General features: G+C 35.5%; 2 protein-coding genes and 1 pseudogene across 2 annotated transcripts; all 3 read left to right on the top strand.

The window, feature by feature from the left end:
• The first annotated feature begins 1,585 nt into the window (after window positions 1-1,585).
• LOC133694454 (naringenin,2-oxoglutarate 3-dioxygenase-like) lies at window positions 1,586-4,111 on the top strand. Its single transcript, XM_062115960.1, has 3 exons — window positions 1,586-2,078; window positions 2,935-3,363; window positions 3,487-4,111. Exons 1-3 carry the CDS (start codon window positions 1,719-1,721, stop codon window positions 3,787-3,789), a joined length of 1,092 nt encoding a protein of 363 aa, XP_061971944.1. The 5' UTR covers window positions 1,586-1,718; the 3' UTR covers window positions 3,790-4,111.
• A 5,471-nt stretch (window positions 4,112-9,582) lies between these two features.
• LOC133695417 (naringenin,2-oxoglutarate 3-dioxygenase-like) lies at window positions 9,583-11,974 on the top strand. The gene is made up of 3 exons (XM_062117410.1): window positions 9,583-10,071; window positions 10,882-11,310; window positions 11,434-11,974. Exons 1-3 carry the CDS (start codon window positions 9,712-9,714, stop codon window positions 11,734-11,736), a joined length of 1,092 nt encoding a protein of 363 aa, XP_061973394.1. The 5' UTR covers window positions 9,583-9,711; the 3' UTR covers window positions 11,737-11,974.
• A 4,663-nt stretch (window positions 11,975-16,637) lies between these two features.
• On the top strand, window positions 16,638-20,536 carry LOC133695418 (naringenin,2-oxoglutarate 3-dioxygenase-like; annotated as a pseudogene).

The following is a 20,536-nucleotide window of genomic DNA, read 5'->3' on the forward strand; positions in this document are numbered from 1 at the left end:
ACAAAAGAGTATAATGGAGGCTAGAGAATGGGGGCAGAAGATTAATTATGTAATGGCTCATCGGCATTTGACGAAAGTAATTAAAAGGGAAATCAGACTAATTTTCTTTAGGAATAATCACTATCAGATTTTTGCATGTTACCCACGGATTATTCTATCATATTTAGACACTGGTTTTGTAAAACATACTTCAACCCATATTAATCACATACCGTTGTTGTTTGTCTAAAAATTTATCGTTGGTAATTTCTAGTATATTGGTCATTCCGTTGATAATATAATCATTGATGAATTTACAGATATAAAAAAAAAATTACCATAGAATTCTATTGGTAATTCCATTTATAAGTATGACATATCATTGAAATAAAATACTGTTTGTAATTTTATAGGTGATTTATTTTTATTTTACCAATAGAATTAGTTTGTCGGTGATTAAATAGAATTAGTGGCATTTTCTATAGTTTTTTTAACTCCCTGGAACTCTATGATAAATTTAGTCCGTTGGTGATTTTGTTTGCAATAATGAGTGGCATTTCAAGTAATTTTTAGTATGTTAATAAGTCCATCAATAAGTTGATTAATTTTTTTTCTTAATAGAAATTCTAATAAACAAAGTAGAAAAAATTGAAAGAAATTAAATTAAAATAAAATAACCAAATATTTATTACAGATTAAAAAATTCAATAATTTAAATATAAATCATCTAGAAAAGAGGGGATAGAGAAGGAGGAGGAGGAGGCGAGTCTTCGCCAAGACTAGGGATAATAAGGTGGACCACATGTATCATCCATGTTTGATTTCAGCTCCATGTACAATTGCTAAGTTCGGTCGTCTTCGCACCAAGTTATTGTGTCTAAGTAGCAAGTATAGTTGTTTGAGCTTCAACTTGTTGTTGTACAATCGTCTAGAACTTTAGAGATTCAGTGCTGAAAATTGATTGCAAGTATCCAACGGTCAAAAACACCACGGACCCTCCACAAATTCTCGATCATAGTGTTTGAGATACCATAAACTCAATTTTTATCGGGTTCATATGATGATTCGGTCTCCAATCACAAATTCAGACCAAGTTCCAGATGGGTCGAATATCATCCTCGTATCTCTCATACAATTGAGTGGTATATGTTTCTTGGAAAAAAAAACAGTTAGCTAGTTCAAAAAAAAAATCCAATTTAAGAAAAAAATTATTATAGTGATAATAGTTCAAAATATTTTTTGCTTAGAAATATATTGAAATAAATTATTTTATTTTTAAAAAATTATTTTTAATATCAGCATATTAAAATAACCAAAAACATTTAAAATTTTTAAGTCTCTATAGCCTAGTAGCGAGAACAAATGTAGCACGAAACCTGGTATACAAATTAAAAGCTAAATAGGAAGACAATAAGTCTAAATTAAGCAAAAAAAGCATCCACCCCATTATTATAATTTCAATCTAGAAGCAAGAGGGCTCAAGAAAACGAAACATTAAAAGCTTGGTAACTACGAACAACCTCACTCCCTCACCAGCTAAGTAGCTAAGGAGAGGTAGGTGGCACATGCCGCCATCCCCTCTTTTACGTGGTTAAATACACACGCCACATAGGCACTCTCTAACCAGGGTACTCAAATACCGGCATTTGCATCCCCATTTTTTGCTTTTACAAGGGCTAGGAGAAAAACACAGCCACTTCAAGCACTCAAGTCTTCGACCTAAAATCAAGCCGAAAACGATGTCCCCTTCTACCCTCACAGCTCTGGCAGAAGAGAAAACCCTCCAAGCAAGCTTTGTTCGGGACGAAGATGAACGTCCGAAAGTGGCATATAACCACTTCAGCAATGAAATCCCTGTCATTTCAATAGCTGGGATTGATGATGGTGGTGAAAAGAGAGCTGAAATATGCAACAAGATCGTGGAGGCATGTGAGGAATGGGGAGTTTTTCAAATTGTTGATCATGGGGTTGATACTAAGCTGGTGTCTGAAATGACAACTCTTGCTAAAGAGTTTTTTGCTTTGCCACCGGAAGAGAAGCTTCGGTTTGATATGTCTGGTGGCAAAAAGGGTGGCTTCATTGTCTCCAGCCATTTACAGGTATATCTTCTTTTACGTTTTGTTTTCTAAATTTAACAATTACAGACCTTTACTGTTAAATTCCCTATCGGACTGATCTTTTTCCAAATGAAAATACATGTTTCCAACTCAAAAAATATACCATGCCAAGGCAACAAGTAGTTGGTGCCCGGCTGGCTAGCAAGCAAATCAATCAAATTATTTAAAATATTCATAAAAACTTCTGTGAAATTGTTAAACAATTTTTTTGACTTTTTTTAATTATATAATCTTGATTAGAAACTTAAAAGAAAAATTAATTCAGTTTGGTTTCGATTCTTAGAAACTGAAAAAACTAAAGCATGAATTATTAGTTTGGCACGACAGAATTGAGTGAAGAGCAATACCTAATATATCCAGTTTTGCTAGTAAATCATTTCTTGATTACGCAAGATCAAGAAAGCCACTATTTTGGTTCAGGAATTCCTCTTCCCAGCAATATGAAGGTGTCTTCTGTCCTTACATGGAGACGAAATTATACCTTAAGACTACAAGGTCAACAAGGGAATAGTTGTAATTTAACTGCCTGTCAGCACCCATGGTGGAGCTAAGACTTTTATTTTCGAGTGGTCTAAACTAATCTTGACTTCTTGACATAAACACACATCACTATATATATATATATATATATATATATATATATATATATATATATATATATATATATATATATATATATATATATATGGTTTTTTTTTTTCTCAATGAGATAGAGTGAGTGAATTACAAGTACAATGCCTCTCTTTAGGAATCAATATCATCAAGTAATTGATGCTTTGATGATAGTAGACAGGACTAATATTAAATCAATATCCTGATTTATGATCTTATAAAACAGGGAGAGGCAGTTCAAGACTGGCGTGAAATAGTGACCTTCTTCTCGTACCCAATTCGCACCAGAGACTATTCAAGGTGGCCTGACAAGCCAGAGGCATGGAAAGCAGTGACCGAGGAATACAGTAAGAAGCTAATGGAACTTGCTTGCAAGCTTCTTGGGGTCTTATCAGAGGCTATGGGATTAGAAACAGAGGCTTTAACTAATGCTTGTGTTGACATGGACCAAAAGGTGGTGGTCAATTTCTATCCAAAATGTCCACAACCAGACCTTACACTTGGACTCAAACGCCATACTGATCCCGGCACCATCACCCTCTTGCTCCAGGACACCGTTGGTGGTCTTCAGGCCACTAGAGATAACGGAAAGACTTGGATCACCGTTCAACCTGTTGAAGGTGCTTTTGTGGTCAATCTCGGAGACCATGGTCATGTGAGTATGAAACTAAAATATTTCTTGTTAATGAAATTGACGTGAATGTTGAGCTGGGTTAAATACCAGCACTACTACCCGTAACTAATTGTACTAAAACTAAATGGTATGTTTGTGAGGCAGTATCTTAGCAATGGAAGATTCAGGAACGCAGACCACCAGGCTGTGGTGAACTCAAACTCTAGCAGGTTGTCCATAGCCACATTCCAGAACCCAGCACCAGATGCTACAGTGTACCCTCTCAAGATTAGAGAGGGAGAGAAGTCGGTGCTAGACGAGCCAATAACATTTGCTGAGATGTATAGGAGGAAGATGAGCAAGGACATTGAGATAGCTAAGAAAAAGAAGTTGGCTAAGGAGCAGCAGCTGAGGGATTTGGAGACAGCCAAATTAGAAACTAAGCCCATTGAGGAAATCCTTGCTTGAAAACGTCATTGTTGTCAAGTGTTTTTGTGCTGGCCGTCTTTTACTCTGTCTGATCATGTTTTTCTTGGTGTCTGTTTAGTTTGATGGTGAAAATGTGTTGAGTCTGTGGGTTATCTAAGAGTAAACCTTGCTTCTTATAGTTAAAAAATAATTTCTCCACCACCTTGGAAGTCTTTCATTTGTCGCCCAGGGCCAGGGTTCTTTTGTTCTAAAATATCTTTCAGAGCTTTTAGCTGTATCATGGAATTATGAAAATAGTCATTTTACACTCTTCATTCAATAAAATCTCAGACGGACCGGACCATGTTCGATAGAGATCAAATCTATAGTTTCCAAATTTCAAATTCACAAGTGCATTCCCATTGTGGATGAACCAAAAGTGAATATTAGTATTCCCCAACTTTTAACGGTGAATCTATAAGGAACGAAGCAGGCTTCAGTCCTATGCTAACCAGCTGCCCATAGCACAATTAAAGCTGCAAAAATAAAAGCCAAAGAAACGATATCTCTAAGTTGCTGCTCTTGCAATTTGAAGCAGCTTTAAATCTTAACGCACCATTCTATTTTTCTTCTTCTTTTATTTTGTAGTTCATGAAATCTATGGCTATTTGATAGAGAAGGAGACACAGAACCCAAAACACAAAGGATGGAATCTATTTTTATTTTTTAGATTAGCATGGATGTCCGGGCTAATCTTAACGTACCATTCTATTTTTTCTTCTTCTTTTATTATAGTTAATGAAATCTATGGCTATTTGAAAGAGAAGTAGACAGAACTAAAACAGAGGATGGAATCCATATTTTTTTAGATGAATGTGTGTGTTCGGATTAATTTGTGTATATCTTGACAAATTCTATGAGATTTAAAGTTAACACCATATAATCTTTCAGTAATCCTAAAATTTATGAAACTCAAACTGATAATTTTTAAAAATTAAATTCAGAGTTTTACTAGTTAAATAGATAAAATTCATTTTTACTTGGATAAAATAAAGGTAAGACAGTCCAACATAAAGAAAATTAAATCCAATAGTATACACTAAGAAGGCCCGAGGCAGAGGACAATAAGCAGCCTCCCGAAACATCCTCACAGAAAGTGCACAAAACTAGTAAAATTAGATTTCAGCGGCCTCTTAGACAATATTAGATCGGTAACTCACGCTGCAATGCAGGCTGATTTTTTTAAAAAAAAATAAATAGAATTAACTATTTAACATGCAACTTTCTTAAGTACTATACAAAAATAAAGAGAGCAATAGTAATTTAAATATTTATATAAGTGGGTGAGACAAGGGATGACAAGAGTTCTTGCAGCAGTCCCACAATAATTTGGGGGCAACTGATAGGACTGAATTTGGGCTCAAAGACGCATTGATAGGACTGGGTTATGACCCAAGGATCCAACCTCTGGGCTTGAGGCCCAATAGTCTAGTTGCACCCCCAAGAGAGACAACATTTCCTCGCCAGGAGACCTAGTTAACATTGTTAAAATCGCGACATGTAAAATCATAAGATTTTATGAGTCAATATGTATCTAACATGCTAAATTAGATTAAAAACTCGAAATCAGTAAAATCAGACTTAATTCATGCAAAATCGTTAAACTCGGTCCGATTTTACGAGTTTACTAAATTTGTGATATGAACCAAGTCAGATCCAAATATGACCTTAAAATATCTACTGACTAGTTTTGCGAAATTGAGCATATATTTCAAACCGTATATTGAATAAAGCTGAAATTTTACAGGGAAATATTATATACATGAAAATATATCGTGGTAAATTTTCAGGTCAAATGGAGTTAGGAAACATAATATTTTATAGGGTCAAATTTAGTATACTAATATTATCAAATATGTCAAACAATACCTTCATGTACTTTTTGAAACATATCTAGAGTTACTAGTGGAATTTTGTTTCGATTAAAGTTGGGATAGAAACTAGACATCTGAAACTTTCCAACTATATATCGTAGGTCTAATAATTCATCCAAACGAGAGAGAACGACATGTTTGAAATTAAGACTCAAATCTGCCAAGAATATAAAAAAATTGAAGATTCAGCTACATAGAAGAATTTTAACATGAATTTTTTTTTATTATTCTATTTTTTTTATTTATTTTTAATTTGAATTTTTTTCTAGCACATTAGACATTGTTTAGGGGTTTATTTCATTATTGAATTTATGTTAGTTAATTACTAATTTGAACTTATTAGCTTACAACCCAAAAGGAGTCTATCAAGACTTATTTTGATGGGAACAACCAAGTTGTCACTAGGTTTATATGTACTTCCTACCTTTCAGTGATTCCCTGTAATGAAAAATTTTATTTTGATACTTTTTATTTCTCCATGTCATTAATTTATTAATTTATATTATCTATTTCTCTCATTTTATTTAGATCATTAATTGATTATACTATTGTTGACTCATTTTATTATATTTTATTGTAATTTAATTTCTTAACTAGAATTAAAAATATATATTTAATTAAAAAATTATTTATAATTTTATGAGTCAAATTTATATTATATTTTTTATATCATACAAAAAAATATTTTTAACAATTTTTAACCTAGCTATGTATCGAGGAGTACATCCCACTGGATCAAGGAAATCAAGCTTAAAAAGGAGGTAACACATGCAATTATCTGGTGTCAAGTTGAATAGGATGATGCTAGTCAAAATTACGTCTAATTTCCACTAATTAAAGGACCAAAACCCAAGTTCATTCAATAAAACACATCACTTCAACACTTGTCATCTTAGAAATTAGTTTAATTATGGTCATTAATAATACACAGTTTACATACCCCAAGAATTAGAAAGATGATTTTTGCAATCCTAAAGGGTAGCTCAATTGGTCAGATCTTAAATATGCTCTTCAATAATCACGAGTTTGAATCCTCCGGGATCACTGGAAACTTACATGGTCGTTAACTTCATAGTTCGTGAGATTAGTCGAGGTGCACGCAAGTTGGTCTGAACACCCATATTAATTTTAAAAAAATGATTTTTGCAATGCCTATTGTCAATTTAGACCATTCTTTCTAAGTAATGCAAATATATAAGTGACAAGTATATTAATCACTTATCCTTGTATAAACAAATCTATGTACATGATTCACGGTTATATAAGTAATTTTCAACTCTAAAATAAAGGATTTCATCTTTTTCCTCTAGTTTATCTTAGCAACAAGAAAATACACACAATCTTATAAGAATTATATCTCCAAATTAAACAAATTTAGGTATCAAAGAATTTCCAAATCCCATAAAAAAAACTTGTTTTGTAGTATTCCACTTGTTCAAACCTAGAATTACCAGTCCTTCGGCCTCTCTTTACTGTGCAATCAACAAATTTGATATTGGGTTTGATGGTGGCTATGAGAGTATATGTTTAATTTCTCTTTTACAAGTGATCCAATATTGATAGAGTTTTTATGGAAATATATTTGTCTTTATTAAAGAAATAGGGTTATTGGGGCCAAAAAAAATAAAAGGAAAGATGATATACTTTATTTTCTCAGTAATTTCCATTTTTCTTCTATATCTCTTTTTCAAAAAAAAAAATGATCATCTCTCTAAAGTAATCTTTATAATGCATTTTCAAATTCTTAAAACTAACATATGCATTCATTCATTTTCCTATCCGTGTAAGAAATTAATTTTCTCATCCACATTCTTACCTCCAAAATAAGAGCAATTACAAAGAAGATAGCAAGAACAACTTCGTAGCCTTCATTCCATTCACGTCCCTTTTCACCTAAATGGATTCCATAAAAGACATTTGCTACTAAATAAATAATAAAAAAAAATCCTCCACACACTGCAGTGATACCAATTCCAATAATTACTTTTAACGACTTGTCTGGTCGAGCCAAAAATGCCATCACCTATTATATTGTATACTATATTAAAATGCATGGGAAAAACACTATATATGTACTATAAACATATACTTATTGCACTGTGAATGACAGTGTAGCCATAAAATGTTTGCATTGTGGACGGCATGAAGGGGTTGTCTTTGCTGTGTTTAGTTAAAAATTATTGTTGGGGGCGTTATCTTTTCTATTTTTTATGTCAAAAGCTGTTGAGTCTAACTTCCAAGCCAGACTCAGATTACTTTCAAAAGGTTCCAATAGCGATAGATCCTACCCCTAACAAGACCCAATAGCATTAGGTTCCTCTCCCAACAAGACCCGGTAGCTTTAGGTCTGGCTGATCAGCATGACTAACTAGCTTTGGATCCTGCCCTCAGCAGGACCCAAAACAGCTTCGGGTTCGGCTGCCTAACAAGACCCATCAACGCTGGGTCCTGCTATTGAGTCTGGCTTCGCAACCAGACCCATGTTTATTAGGTCTAGATATTGCCAATTTTATTTGTTTTTCTCTTTAGATTTTTTTATATTTCTCTTATTTAACCCCCCCCCCCGGCGCAAAAAAGGACCCATCAAAGTTGAATCTTACCCCCAGTGGAACCCATTAAAGTTGGGTCCTGCCCTCAACAGGACATAATAGCTTCGGGTTCAGCTGTCAACCAGAACCCCATAACTTTGGGCCCGACTGCCTAGCAGAATCCAATAGTGTTGGGTCATGCCCTTAGCACAACGCAAAATAGATTTGGGTCCGATTGTCTAGCAAGATCCAATAACTTTCGGTCTGGCCTTAGCCGGACCCATTCTGGCTCCGCAGCCAGACCCAAATTTATCAGGTCTAACTCTTCCGCCAGATCCAATGATATTAAATCTGGCTCCACAATCAGTGGCGGAGGCAGGGGGCTGGCAGGGGCCCCAACTCCTACAAGGAAATGTTTTTCCCAGCCCCTCCCTTGTATAAAATAATTGAAGTTTTAACCTTTTTAAAATAATGCTTTTAATTTGGCACCTTTTAATTTTTTTTTTCTTGCTCCATCCCTGTCCGCAACCACATCCAAAGATATTGGATCCGGCTACGCAGCAAGATCCAATAGCGTTGGATCCTGCCCTAAGCAACACCTAATAGCTTTAGGTCAAGTTGCCCATCAGGACCCAATAACTTTGGGTCGGCCTCATCAACACCCAATAGCAATAGGTCCTGCTGGCACCTGAACCCATCAGCGTTGGGTTATGCCCCTAGCAGGACCCATAAGTATTGTGTATTACTTGGTCGTCAGACTTAAGATATTTAAAAAATTCTCTATACTTTTTATTTTTTTAGATTTTAAAAAAAAATTATTATTGGCCTGCTGCGAATCATGAGCTAATATGCTAGTATATACTAAAATACAAGTCAGAATTAACTTTTTTTTCTTTGCTAAAAAAAAAAAAAGGTATAAGTTCGTTTGCAGGAATCATCCGTGGCAAAGCATTCAGCTGGATTAAAAAAAACTTTGACTCTGTTTCGGGTTGTGTTTGTATTAGAATTTTAATAATATTTAAAATTTTTTATTTAAAATTAATTTTTTTTTAATTTGTTTTGATGTTCATTTAAAAATAATTTTTTAAAAATAAAAAATATATATATTTTAAAAAACAATTATTAATTCACTCTCGGATATAAATTTTCATTACTCTAAGTTCATTGTATATGAAAAAGTTTTCCTATCCGTGTGTAGGCAGTAATAATTTCTAATCATGAAAACGAAAAATTAACTACCTCGCTCCCTCGCTCTAAAGAAAACGAAATATTAAAAGCTTGGTAACTACGAACAACCTCGCTCCCTCACCAGCTAAGTAGCTAAGGTGGGGGTAGTTGGCACATGCCACCATCCCCTATCATACGTGGTTAAATACACACGCAACATGGGCACTCTCTAACCAGGGTAGTCAAATTAATACCGGCATTTGCATCCCCATTTTTTGCTTTTACAAGAGCTAGGAGAAAAACACAACCACTTCAAGCACTCAAGTCTTCGACCTCAAATCAAGCCGAAAACGATGTCCCCTTCTACTCTCACAGCTCTGGCAGAAGAGAAAACCCTCCAAGCAAGCTTTGTTCGGGACGAAGATGAACGTCCGAAAGTGGCATATAACCACTTCAGCAATGAAATCCCTGTCATTTCAATAGCTGGGATTGATGATGGTGGTGAAAAGAGAGCTGAAATATGCAACAAGATCGTGGAGGCATGTGAGGAATGGGGAGTTTTTCAAATTGTTGATCACGGGGTTGATACTAAGCTGGTGTCTGAAATGACAACTCTTGCTAAAGAGTTTTTTGCTTTGCCACCGGAAGAGAAGCTTCGGTTTGATATGTCTGGTGGCAAAAAGGGTGGCTTCATTGTCTCCAGCCATTTACAGGTATATCTTCTTTTACGTTTTGTTTTCTAAATTTAACAATTACAGACCTTTACTGTTAAATTCCCTATCGGACTGATCTTTTTCCAAATGAAAATACATGTTTCCAACTCAAAAATATACCATGCCAAGGCAACAAGTAGTTGGTGCCCAGCTGGCTAGCAAGCAAATCAATCAAATTATTTAAAATATTCATAAAAACTTCTGTGAAATTGTTAAACAATTTTTTTGAGTTTTTTTAATTATATAATCTTGATTAGAAACTTGAAAGAAAAATTAATTCAGTTTGGTTTCGGATTCTTAGAAACTGAAAAAACTAAAGCATGAATTATTAGGCTTGGCAAGACAGAATTGAGTGAAGAGCAATACCTAATATATCCAGTTTTGCTAGTAAATCATTTCTTGATTACGCAAGATCAAGAAAGCCACTATTTTGGTTCAGGAATTCCTCTTCCCAGCAATATGAAGGTGTCTTCTGTCCTTACATGGAGACGAAATTATACCTTAAGACTACAAGGTCAACAAGGGAATAGTTGTAATTTAACTGCCTGTCAGCACCCATGGTGGAGCTAAGACTTTTATTTTCGAGTGGTCTAAACTAATCTTGACTTCTTGACATATACACACATCACTATATATATATATATATATATATATAAATTGGGTTTTTTTTTTCTTAATGAGATAGAGTGAGTGAATTAAAAGTACAATGCCTCACTTTAGGAATTAATATCATCAAGCACTTGATGCTTTGAAGATAGTAGACAGTACTAATATTAAATCAGTATCCTGATTTATGATCTTATAAAACAGGGAGAGGCAGTTCAAGACTGGCGTGAAATAGTGACCTTCTTCTCGTACCCAATTCGCACCAGAGACTATTCAAGGTGGCCTGACAAGCCAGAGGCATGGAAAGCAGTGACCGAGGAATACAGTAAGAAGCTAATGGAACTTGCTTGCAAGCTTCTTGGGGTCTTATCAGAGGCTATGGGATTAGAAACAGAGGCTTTAACTAAGGCTTGTGTTGACATGGACCAAAAGGTGGTGGTCAATTTCTATCCAAAATGTCCACAACCAGACCTTACACTTGGACTCAAACGCCATACTGATCCCGGCACCATCACCCTCTTGCTCCAGGACACCGTTGGTGGTCTTCAGGCCACTAGAGATAACGGAAAGACTTGGATCACCGTTCAACCTGTTGAAGGTGCTTTTGTGGTCAATCTCGGAGACCATGGTCATGTGAGTATGAAACTAAAATATTTCTTGTTAATGAAATTGACGTGAATGTTGAGCTGGGTTAAATACCAGCACTACTACCCGTAACTAATTGTACTAAAACTAAATGGTATGTTTGTGAGGCAGTATCTTAGCAATGGAAGATTCAGGAACGCAGACCACCAGGCTGTGGTGAACTCAAACTCTAGCAGGTTGTCCATAGCCACATTCCAGAACCCAGCACCAGATGCTACAGTGTACCCTCTCAAGATTAGAGAGGGAGAGAAGTCGGTGCTAGACGAGCCAATAACATTTGCTGAGATGTATAGGAGGAAGATGAGCAAGGACATTGAGATAGCTAAGAAAAAGAAGTTGGCTAAGGAGCAGCAGCTGAGGGATTTGGAGACAGCCAAATTAGAAACTAAGCCCATTGAGGAAATCCTTGCTTGAAAACGTCATTGTTGTCAAGTGTTTTTGTGCTGGCCGTCTTTTACTCTGTCTGATCATGTTTTTCTTGGTGTCTGTTTAGTTTGATGGTGAAAATGTGTTGAGTCTGTGGGTTATCTAAGAGTAAACCTTGCTTCTTATAGTTAAAAAATAATTTCTCCACCACCTTGGAAGTCTTTCATTTGTCGCCCAGGGCCAGGGTTCTTTTGTTCTAAAATATCTTTCAGAGCTTTTAGCTGTATCATGGAATTATGAAAATAGTCATTTTACATTCTTCATTCAATAAAATCTCAGACGGACCGGACCATGTTCGATAGAGATCAAATCTATAGTTTCCAAATTTCAAATTCACAAGTGCATTCCCATTGTGGATGAACCAAAAGTGAATATTAGTATTCCCCAACTTTAACAGTGAATCTATAAGGAACGAAGCAGGCTTCAGTCCTATGCTAACCAGCTGCCCATAGCACAATTAAAGCTGCAAAAATAAAAGCCAAAGAAATGATATCTCTAAGTTCCTGCTCTTGCAATTTGAATCTGCTTTAAATCTTAACGCACCATTCTATTTTTCTTCTTCTTTTATTTTGTAGTTCATGAAATCTATGGCTATTTGATAGAGAAGGAGACACAGAACCCAAAACACAGAGGATGGAATCTATTTTTATTTTTTAGATTAGCATGGTTCTCCGGGCTAACTTGTGTGTATTTTGAAAAATTTCATAGGATCTAAAGTTAATGACTATGTAATTTTTTAGTGGCCCTGAAATTTCTAAAACTTAAACTGGTAATGTCTAAAAAATAAATTCATAGTCTTATAAATTAAATAGATAAAATTTAATTTTACTTTTACTTAAATTAAAAAAAAACTATATAATCGAACATAAAAAAAATTATGTCCAATAATATAACACGGAGGCCTAGGACAATAAGCAGTCTCCCAAAACATCCTAATGGAAAGTGCAGAAAACTAGTAAAATGATATTTCAGCCGCCTCCTAGACAGCATTAGATCGGTAACTCACGCTGCAATGCAGGCTGACAAAAAGTTAACGTGAATGAGAGATGCTCAAGCAACAATAGTGTTTTTAAATAAGGAAAAAATATTGAAGGAAAGCGGCCAAGATGAATTCCTACTGCAACACATGTTGCAGAGTTTGATTCCAACACAGATTACAGAGTTTGATTCCTACTGCAACACATGTTGCAGAGTTTGATTCCTACTGCAACACATGTTGCAGAGTTTGATTCCTACTGCAATGTCGCCAATTCTCTGGATTCATATCATGATTGCTCTGTAAATAATTGATAGGATAATTATTAATATAGATAGATTCTGATATGTCGAGATTATAGGAGAATTAATAGTCATCATCCTTCTTGTTGTTGCCTCTAATTCTGTATATATCTTAGCTGCTGTAACAGAGAAAAACACTAAAATGATATTAGAGATGCTTATTTTCCAAAAAAAAAATTATGAATGAGATTAAATATTTTTCGTTAGATTATAGAATGAAACATCAAAGTGTGTAGTTTCATTTTGATTCTTCTTATCCTTTCCTTTCATAAAAAGTAATTATGATATAACTATAAAATAATAGTGCAATAGTAATTTTTATTTTTAAAAAATTAGGATTAAATATTTAACATGTAACTTTCTTAAATACTATACAAAAATAATGAGAGCAATAGGAATTTAAATATTTATATAAGTGCATGGGTCAAGAATTTCTGTCACTCTTACCCCTTTTTTTTATTATTATTAAGAATCACAATCTTTACATTATCGGAATAGTTTGTATGTGTCAAAACTAAATCATTTATTCACTCCGAGCATTGAAATATAAGATTATTATTTTCCATAAATTACTTTATTCAATATAAATATACTTCCTGCTCTTGATCTCATTTTTAGCCATGGGTTCGTTGTGCTGGATATATTGAAAATGAGAGTTTGGATGGCATCCTTCTGATTTTCTTTTCTTTTTAGTTTTAGTTGTTTATCTATATTTTTTTCTACTTTGAGACAAGGGATGACAGGAGTTCTTGCAGCAGTCCTTGTGAACCTTGTAGTCCCACAATAATTTGGTGGCAACTGATAGGACTGAATTTTGGCTCAAAGATGCATTGGTAGGACTGGGTTATGACCCAAGGATCCAGCCTCTGGGCTTGAGGCCCAATAGTCTATAATTTGAGGAGTACACCCCACTGGATCAAGGAAATCCGGCTTAAAAAGGATGTGCCACATGCATTTATCTGGTGTCAAGTTGAATGGGATGATGTTGGTCAAAATTAAATCTAATTTCCTCTAATTAAAGGACCAAAATGCAAGTTTATTAAATAAAATGCATCACTTTAGACACCTGTCATCTTAGAAATTAGTTCAATTATCGTCATTAACAATACACAGCTCACCTAACCCAAGAATTAGAAAGATGATTTTTGCAATCTTGAAAGGTAGCTCAACTGGTCAAGTCTTAAATCTGCTCCCAAATGGTCACGAATTCGAGTCCTCTCAGGGTCACTGAAAACTTACATGATCGTTAACTTCAAGACTCATGAGATTAGATGAGGTGCACGCAACTTGGTTCATATATTCACGTTAATAAAAAAAAAGATGATTTTTGCAATGCCTATTGTCAATTTAGACCATTCTTTCTAAGTAATGCAAATATATAGGTGGCAAGTATATTAATCACTTATCCTTGTATAAATAAATCTATGTACATGGATTCACGGTTATATAACATAAAAAAAAGAGTAAATCTAATTCATAAACCGATAATGCCATCACCTATTATATTATATACTATATTAAAACGTGTTAGAAAAATACTATATATTTACTGTGAACACAAACTCATTTCACTATGGACGACATTATAGCTATAAAGTGTTTGCACTATGGACGACATTGTAGCATTTGTGGGGGGCGTTGTCTCTGTTGTGTTTAGTAAAAAATTATTGTTAGAAGACGTTGTCTTTTCTATTTTTTGGGTCAAAAACTGTTGGGTCTAGCTTAAAAACCACACCCAAATTGCTTCCAAAAGATTCTAATAGTAATGGATCCTACCCCTAGCAGTACCTAATAGCATTGGGTTCCTCTCCCAGTAGGACCCAATAGCTTTAGGTTCGGCTACCCAGCAGGACCTTATAGTTTTGGGTCCGACTCGCAGCAGGATCCAAAATAGCTTTAGGTCCAGGTTGCCTAACAGGACCCATCAATGTTGGGTTCTACTATTAGGTCTGGCTCCGCAGCCACACTCATGTTAGATTTTTTTTTTCCCATTTTTCTTATTTAATCCCCCTTAGTAATACCTATCAAAGTTGGTTATGCCTCTAATGGAACCCATTAAAGTTGGGTCCTACCTCTAGCAAAACCCAATAGCTTTGGGTCTAGTTGCCAAGCAGGACCCCATAACTTTGGGTCCGGCTACCCAACAGGATTCTATAGTGTTGGGTCATGCCCTCAGCACGACACAAAATAGCTTTGGGTCCAGCTGCCTAGCAAGACCCAATAGCTTCGAACCTGGCCTTAGTCGAACCCATTCTGGCTCCACAGCCAGACCCAAGAAACTTGGGTCTGGCTCTTCCGCCAAATCCAATGATATTAGGTCTGGCTCCACAGCAACACCCAATAACGATGAGTTCTTCTGGCATCTAGACCCATCAGCATTGGGTTTTGCCCCCAGCAGGAATCATCAGCGTTGGATCTAGCTTGACCGTCAGACCCAAAACACTTAAAATATTCTCTATATTTTTTATTTATTTTATATTTGAAAAAAAAAATTGTTATTGAATAGCGCGGGTCAAGATGCTAGAATCACAATCAGACAGAGAGAGAGAGAGAGAGAGAGAGAGAGAGAGAGAGAGAGAGATGATATTCAATTAACCTTTTTTCCTTTGCTAACAAGTAAAATGTATAAATTTGGAATTTAACAACTCATATCAATTGAATTACATGATCGATCCAATAATTATGTACTGAGATTTTCCTGACCTGAAGGCATCTAAGAACAAGGAAGTCCCCAAGACCCTTCTGGGTAGACACATCAGCACCAAGACGATCTTCAAGGACAACTCCGCAGATGAAACCAGCTATACCTACTAAAAATCGAATACAAGTATGGACATAGAACCACATATGATCCCATTTCCTGAAATAGCGAGCAACTATTGCTCCGTTTATAATCAAATACCCCAGCCAACCATTTTCAATGCTCCATGGCTCTTCCTTAATCTTTACTGTGGGAGTGAGGTTTTCTATTTTACCGAAAATACACATAAATAAAAATTATACCTTCATTATTGTATTATTATTTTGTATAAGATTCGTAACTAGGTTTGTAATTAGCAACGCTTGGTTCGTTTTTTTTTTCTTTTTTTCATAAGTTCGTTAGCAGGAATCATCCGTGGCAAAGCATTCAGCTGGAAAAAAAAAAAAAAAAACTTTGACTCTATTTGGGGTTGTATTTGCACTAAAATTTTAATAATATTTGAATTTTTTATTTAAAATTATATTTTTTTAATTTTTTAATTTGTTTTAATGTACATTTAAAAATAATTTTTTAAAAATAAAAAAATATAATTTTGATGTATTTTAAAAAAAAATAAAAAACAATTATTATTACGCTATTAAACATTCATTAAAGTCAACCCAAATTTCCATTACTCTAAGTTAATTATATATGAAAAAGTTTTCCTATCCGTGCGTAGGCAGTAATAAGTACTTAATCTTGAAAACGAAAAATTAACTACCACACTCTAAAGAAAACGAAAAATTAAAAGTTTGGTAACTATGAACAACCTCGCTCCGGCCCTCACAAGCTAAGGAGCTAAGGAGCTAAGGAGAGGTAGTTGCACGTGCCAGCATCCCCTATTATATGTAGTTAAATACACACGCAACATGGGCACTCTCTAACCAGGGTAGTCAAATTAATACCGGCATTTGCATCCCCATTTTTTGCTTTTACAAGGGCTAGGAGAAAAAACACAACCACTTCAAGCACTCAAGTCTTCGACCTCAAATCAAGCCGAAAACGATGGCCCCTTCTACCCTCACAGCTCTGGCAGAAGAGAAAACCCTCCAAGCAAGCTTTGTTCGGGACGAAGATGAACGTCCGAAAGTGGCATATAACCACTTCAGCAATGAAATCCCTGTCATTTCAATAGCTGGGATTGATGATGGTGGTGAAAAGAGAGCTGAAATATGCAACAAGATCGTGGAGGCATGTGAGGAATGGGGAGTTTTTCAAATTGTTGATCACGGGGTTGATGCTAAGCTGGTGTCTGAAATGACAACTCTTGCTAAAGAGTTTTTTGCTTTGCCACCGGAAGAGAAGCTTCGGTTTGATATGTCTGGTGGCAAAGAGGGTGGCTTCATTGTCTCCAGCCATTTACAGGTATATCTTCTTTTACGTTTTGTTTTCTAAATTTAACAATTACAGACCTTTACTGTTAAATTCCCTATCGGACTGATCTTTTTCCAAATGAAAATACATGTTTCCAACTCAAAAATATACCATGCCAAGGCAACAAGTAGTTGGTGCCCGGCTGGCTAGCATGCAAATCAATCAAATTATTTAAAATATTCATAAAAACTTCTGTGAAATTGTTAAACGATTTTTTTGACTTTTTTTAATTATATAATCTTGATTAGAAACTTAAAAGAAAATTAATTCAGTTTGGTTTCGAATTCTTAGAAACTGAAAAAACTAAAGCATGAACTGAGTGAAGAGCAATACCTAATATATCCAGTTTTGCTAGTAAATCATTTCTTGATTACGCAAGATCAAGAAAGCCACTATTTTGGCTCAGGAATTCCTCTTCCCCGCAATATGAATGTGTCTTCTGTCCTTACATGGAGACGAAATTATACCTTAAGACTACAAGGTCAACAAGGGAATAGTTGTAATTTAACTGGCTGTCAGCACCCATGGTGGAACTAAGACTTTTATTTTTGAGTGGTCACATCACTATATATATTTTTTTAATATTAATAATAACTTTTTTTCAAATTTATTAATTATTTTATTAATAATATTAATTATAATAAAAATAATAATATTTATAACACAAATGATAATATTTTTAATATTCATACTATTAATTATAATAAAAATAATAATATTTATAACACAAATAATACTATTTTTTATATGAATATTTAGAATTATATAAAAAAAATAATTATATCATAAATAATTATATTAAGAATTTCAAGGATGCTTAGAACACAAATAATAATAGTTTTGATATGAACGCTTTGGATTATAAGAGAAAAAATAATATTTATAACACACATTATTATATTAACACACATGTGGTTGGGCGCAGACGCGTCCAGGCCCAACTTGGGGATGGGCGTGGACGCATCCCAACTTGTGGTTGGGTCTAGACGCGTCCACGCCCAACTGGGGGTTGAGCATGGACTCGTCCAGACCCAACTTGGGGGTTTGGGGGTGGAAGCATTAACGCCTAACATGGGGACAGGAGTGGACGCGTCCAGCCCAACTTGGGGTTAGGCGTTGACGCGGCAAGCTTCAATTTGGGGTTGGGCATGGTTGTGTCCAGATCCAACTTCGGGTTGTGCGTGGACGCGTCCAGACTTTTAATTATAATAAAAATAATTATAACAAAAATAATACTATTTTTAATGCTAATATTTTTAATCATAATAAGAATAAAAATAAAAATAATTAATAACACAAATAATACTATTTTTATTATAAGTAATAATATTATAATAACAACAGCAAGCGGACAGCTAGTGCTTGGTCTGCCTAGCGCCACATGGCGCTAATCGACCCTTCCATAGCAATCTGACCCGAGCATCTTAGGGTGCTTGGGTGAGCCAGGCCGCGATCGCCCCACATACAGACCCGAGCGCCACGTGGCGATGGGGGTGGCTTGGGGAGAGCCAGGGCGATTGGGTCACGGTAGAGTGCCTGATTATCTTGGGTTTGAGAAAGCACCCGATTGTCTTCGGTCCGGTGTCATAACTCTAACTCAATGGGTCTTGCATGACCCAATTCTATTGGGTCTTGACGGAGAATTTTAAATATTTTAATTTTTATTATAATGAAAAGTATTACTCTTAAAAATAGTATAGTCGGTGTTACAAATATTATTAATTTATTATAATGAATAGTATTTGCGTTAAAAATATTATTATTTTTATTAAAATTTAAAATATTCATATAAAAATAGTATTATTTATGCTATAAATATTATTACTTTATTTATAATTAATAGTATAAATATTAAAAATATTATTATTTGTCGTATAAATATTAGTATTTTATTATAAGTAATCATAATATAATAACAATGGCAAGCGCACACCTGGCGTTTGGGTGGCCTTGCTCAAGCACCTCCCTAGCACGCAGACCCAAGCGTCGGGTGTTGCTTAGGGGTGCTTGGGGTGAGCCAAGCAACGCACGCCCCACATACATTCCTGAGCGCCTCGTGGCGATGGCGGTTGCTTGGGTGAGCTAGCCCACACCCGCTCAATATGGGGCACCTGCCGCTTGGGTCTGAAGAAGGACTGATATCATCAACTACTGGATGCTTTGAAGATAGTAGACAGTACTAATATCAAATCAATATCCTGATTTATGATCTTATAAAACAGGGAGAGGCAGTTCAAGACTGGCGTGAAATAGTGACCTTCTTCTCGTACCCAATTCACACCAGAGACTATTCAAGGTGGCCTGACAAGCCAGAGGCATGGAAAGCAGTGACCGAGGAATACAGTAAGAAGCTAATGGAACTTGCTTGCAAGCTTCTTGGGGTCTTATCAGAGGCTATGGGATTAGAAACAGAGGCTTTAACTAAGGCTTGTGTTGACATGGACCAAAAGGTGGTGGTCAATTTCTATCCAAAATGTCCACAACCAGACCTTACACTTGGACTCAAACGCCATACTGATCCCGGCACCATCACCCTCTTGCTCCAGGACACCGTTGGTGGTCTTCAGGCCACTAGAGATAACGGAAAGACTTGGATCACCGTTCAACCTGTTGAAGGTGCTTTTGTGGTCAATCTCGGAGACCATGGTCATGTGAGTATGAAACTAAAATATTTCTTGTTAATGAAATTGACGTGAATGTTGAGCTGGGTTAAATACCAGCACTCCTAACCGTAATTAATTGTACTAAAACTAAATGGTATGTTTGTGAGGCAGTATCTTAGCAATGGAAGATTCAGGAACGCAGACCACCAGGCTGTGGTGAACTGAAACTCTTGCAGGTTGTCCATAGCCACATTCCAGAACCCAGCACCAGATGCTACAGTGTACCCTCTCAAGATTAGAGAGGGAGAGAAGTCGGTGATAGACGAGCCAATAACATTTGCTGAGATGTATAGGAGGAAGATGAGCAAGGTCATTGAGATAGCCAAGAAAAAGAAGTTGGCTAAGGAGCAGCAGCTGACAGATTTGGAGAAAGCTGAATTAGAAACTAAGCCCATTGAGGAGATCCTTGCTTGAAAATGTCATTGTTGTCAAGTTTTTATGTGCTGGCCGTCTTTTACTCTGTCTGATCATGTTTTTCTTGGTGTCTGTTTAGTTTGATGGTGAAAATGTGTTGAGTCTGTGGGTTATCTATAAGAGTAAACCTTGCTTCTTATAGTTAAAAAATAATTGCTCCACCACCTTGGAAGTCTTTCATTTGTTGCCCAGGGCCAGGGTTCTTTTGTTCTAAAATATCTTTCGGAGCTTTTAGCTGTATCATGGAATTATGAAAATAGTCCTTTTACCTTCTTCATTCAATAAAATCTCAGACGGACCATGTTCGATAGAGATCAAA

The sequence above is a fragment of the Populus nigra genome, chromosome 5 (assembly GCF_951802175.1).
Source record: "Populus nigra chromosome 5, ddPopNigr1.1, whole genome shotgun sequence".
Classification (NCBI taxonomy): Eukaryota; Viridiplantae; Streptophyta; class Magnoliopsida; order Malpighiales; family Salicaceae; genus Populus; species Populus nigra.

Coding starts and splice junctions, on each gene's coding strand:
- LOC133694454 (XM_062115960.1), top strand. CDS start 1,719: ATGTCCCCTTCTACCCTCACAGCTCTGGCAGAAGAGAAAACCCTCCAA. Junction 2,079..2,934: donor TTGTCTCCAGCCATTTACAG/GTATATCTTCTT, acceptor CTTATAAAACAG/GGAGAGGCAGTTCAAGACTG. Junction 3,364..3,486: donor ATCTCGGAGACCATGGTCAT/GTGAGTATGAAA, acceptor TTTGTGAGGCAG/TATCTTAGCAATGGAAGATT.
- LOC133695417 (XM_062117410.1), top strand. CDS start 9,712: ATGTCCCCTTCTACTCTCACAGCTCTGGCAGAAGAGAAAACCCTCCAA. Junction 10,072..10,881: donor TTGTCTCCAGCCATTTACAG/GTATATCTTCTT, acceptor CTTATAAAACAG/GGAGAGGCAGTTCAAGACTG. Junction 11,311..11,433: donor ATCTCGGAGACCATGGTCAT/GTGAGTATGAAA, acceptor TTTGTGAGGCAG/TATCTTAGCAATGGAAGATT.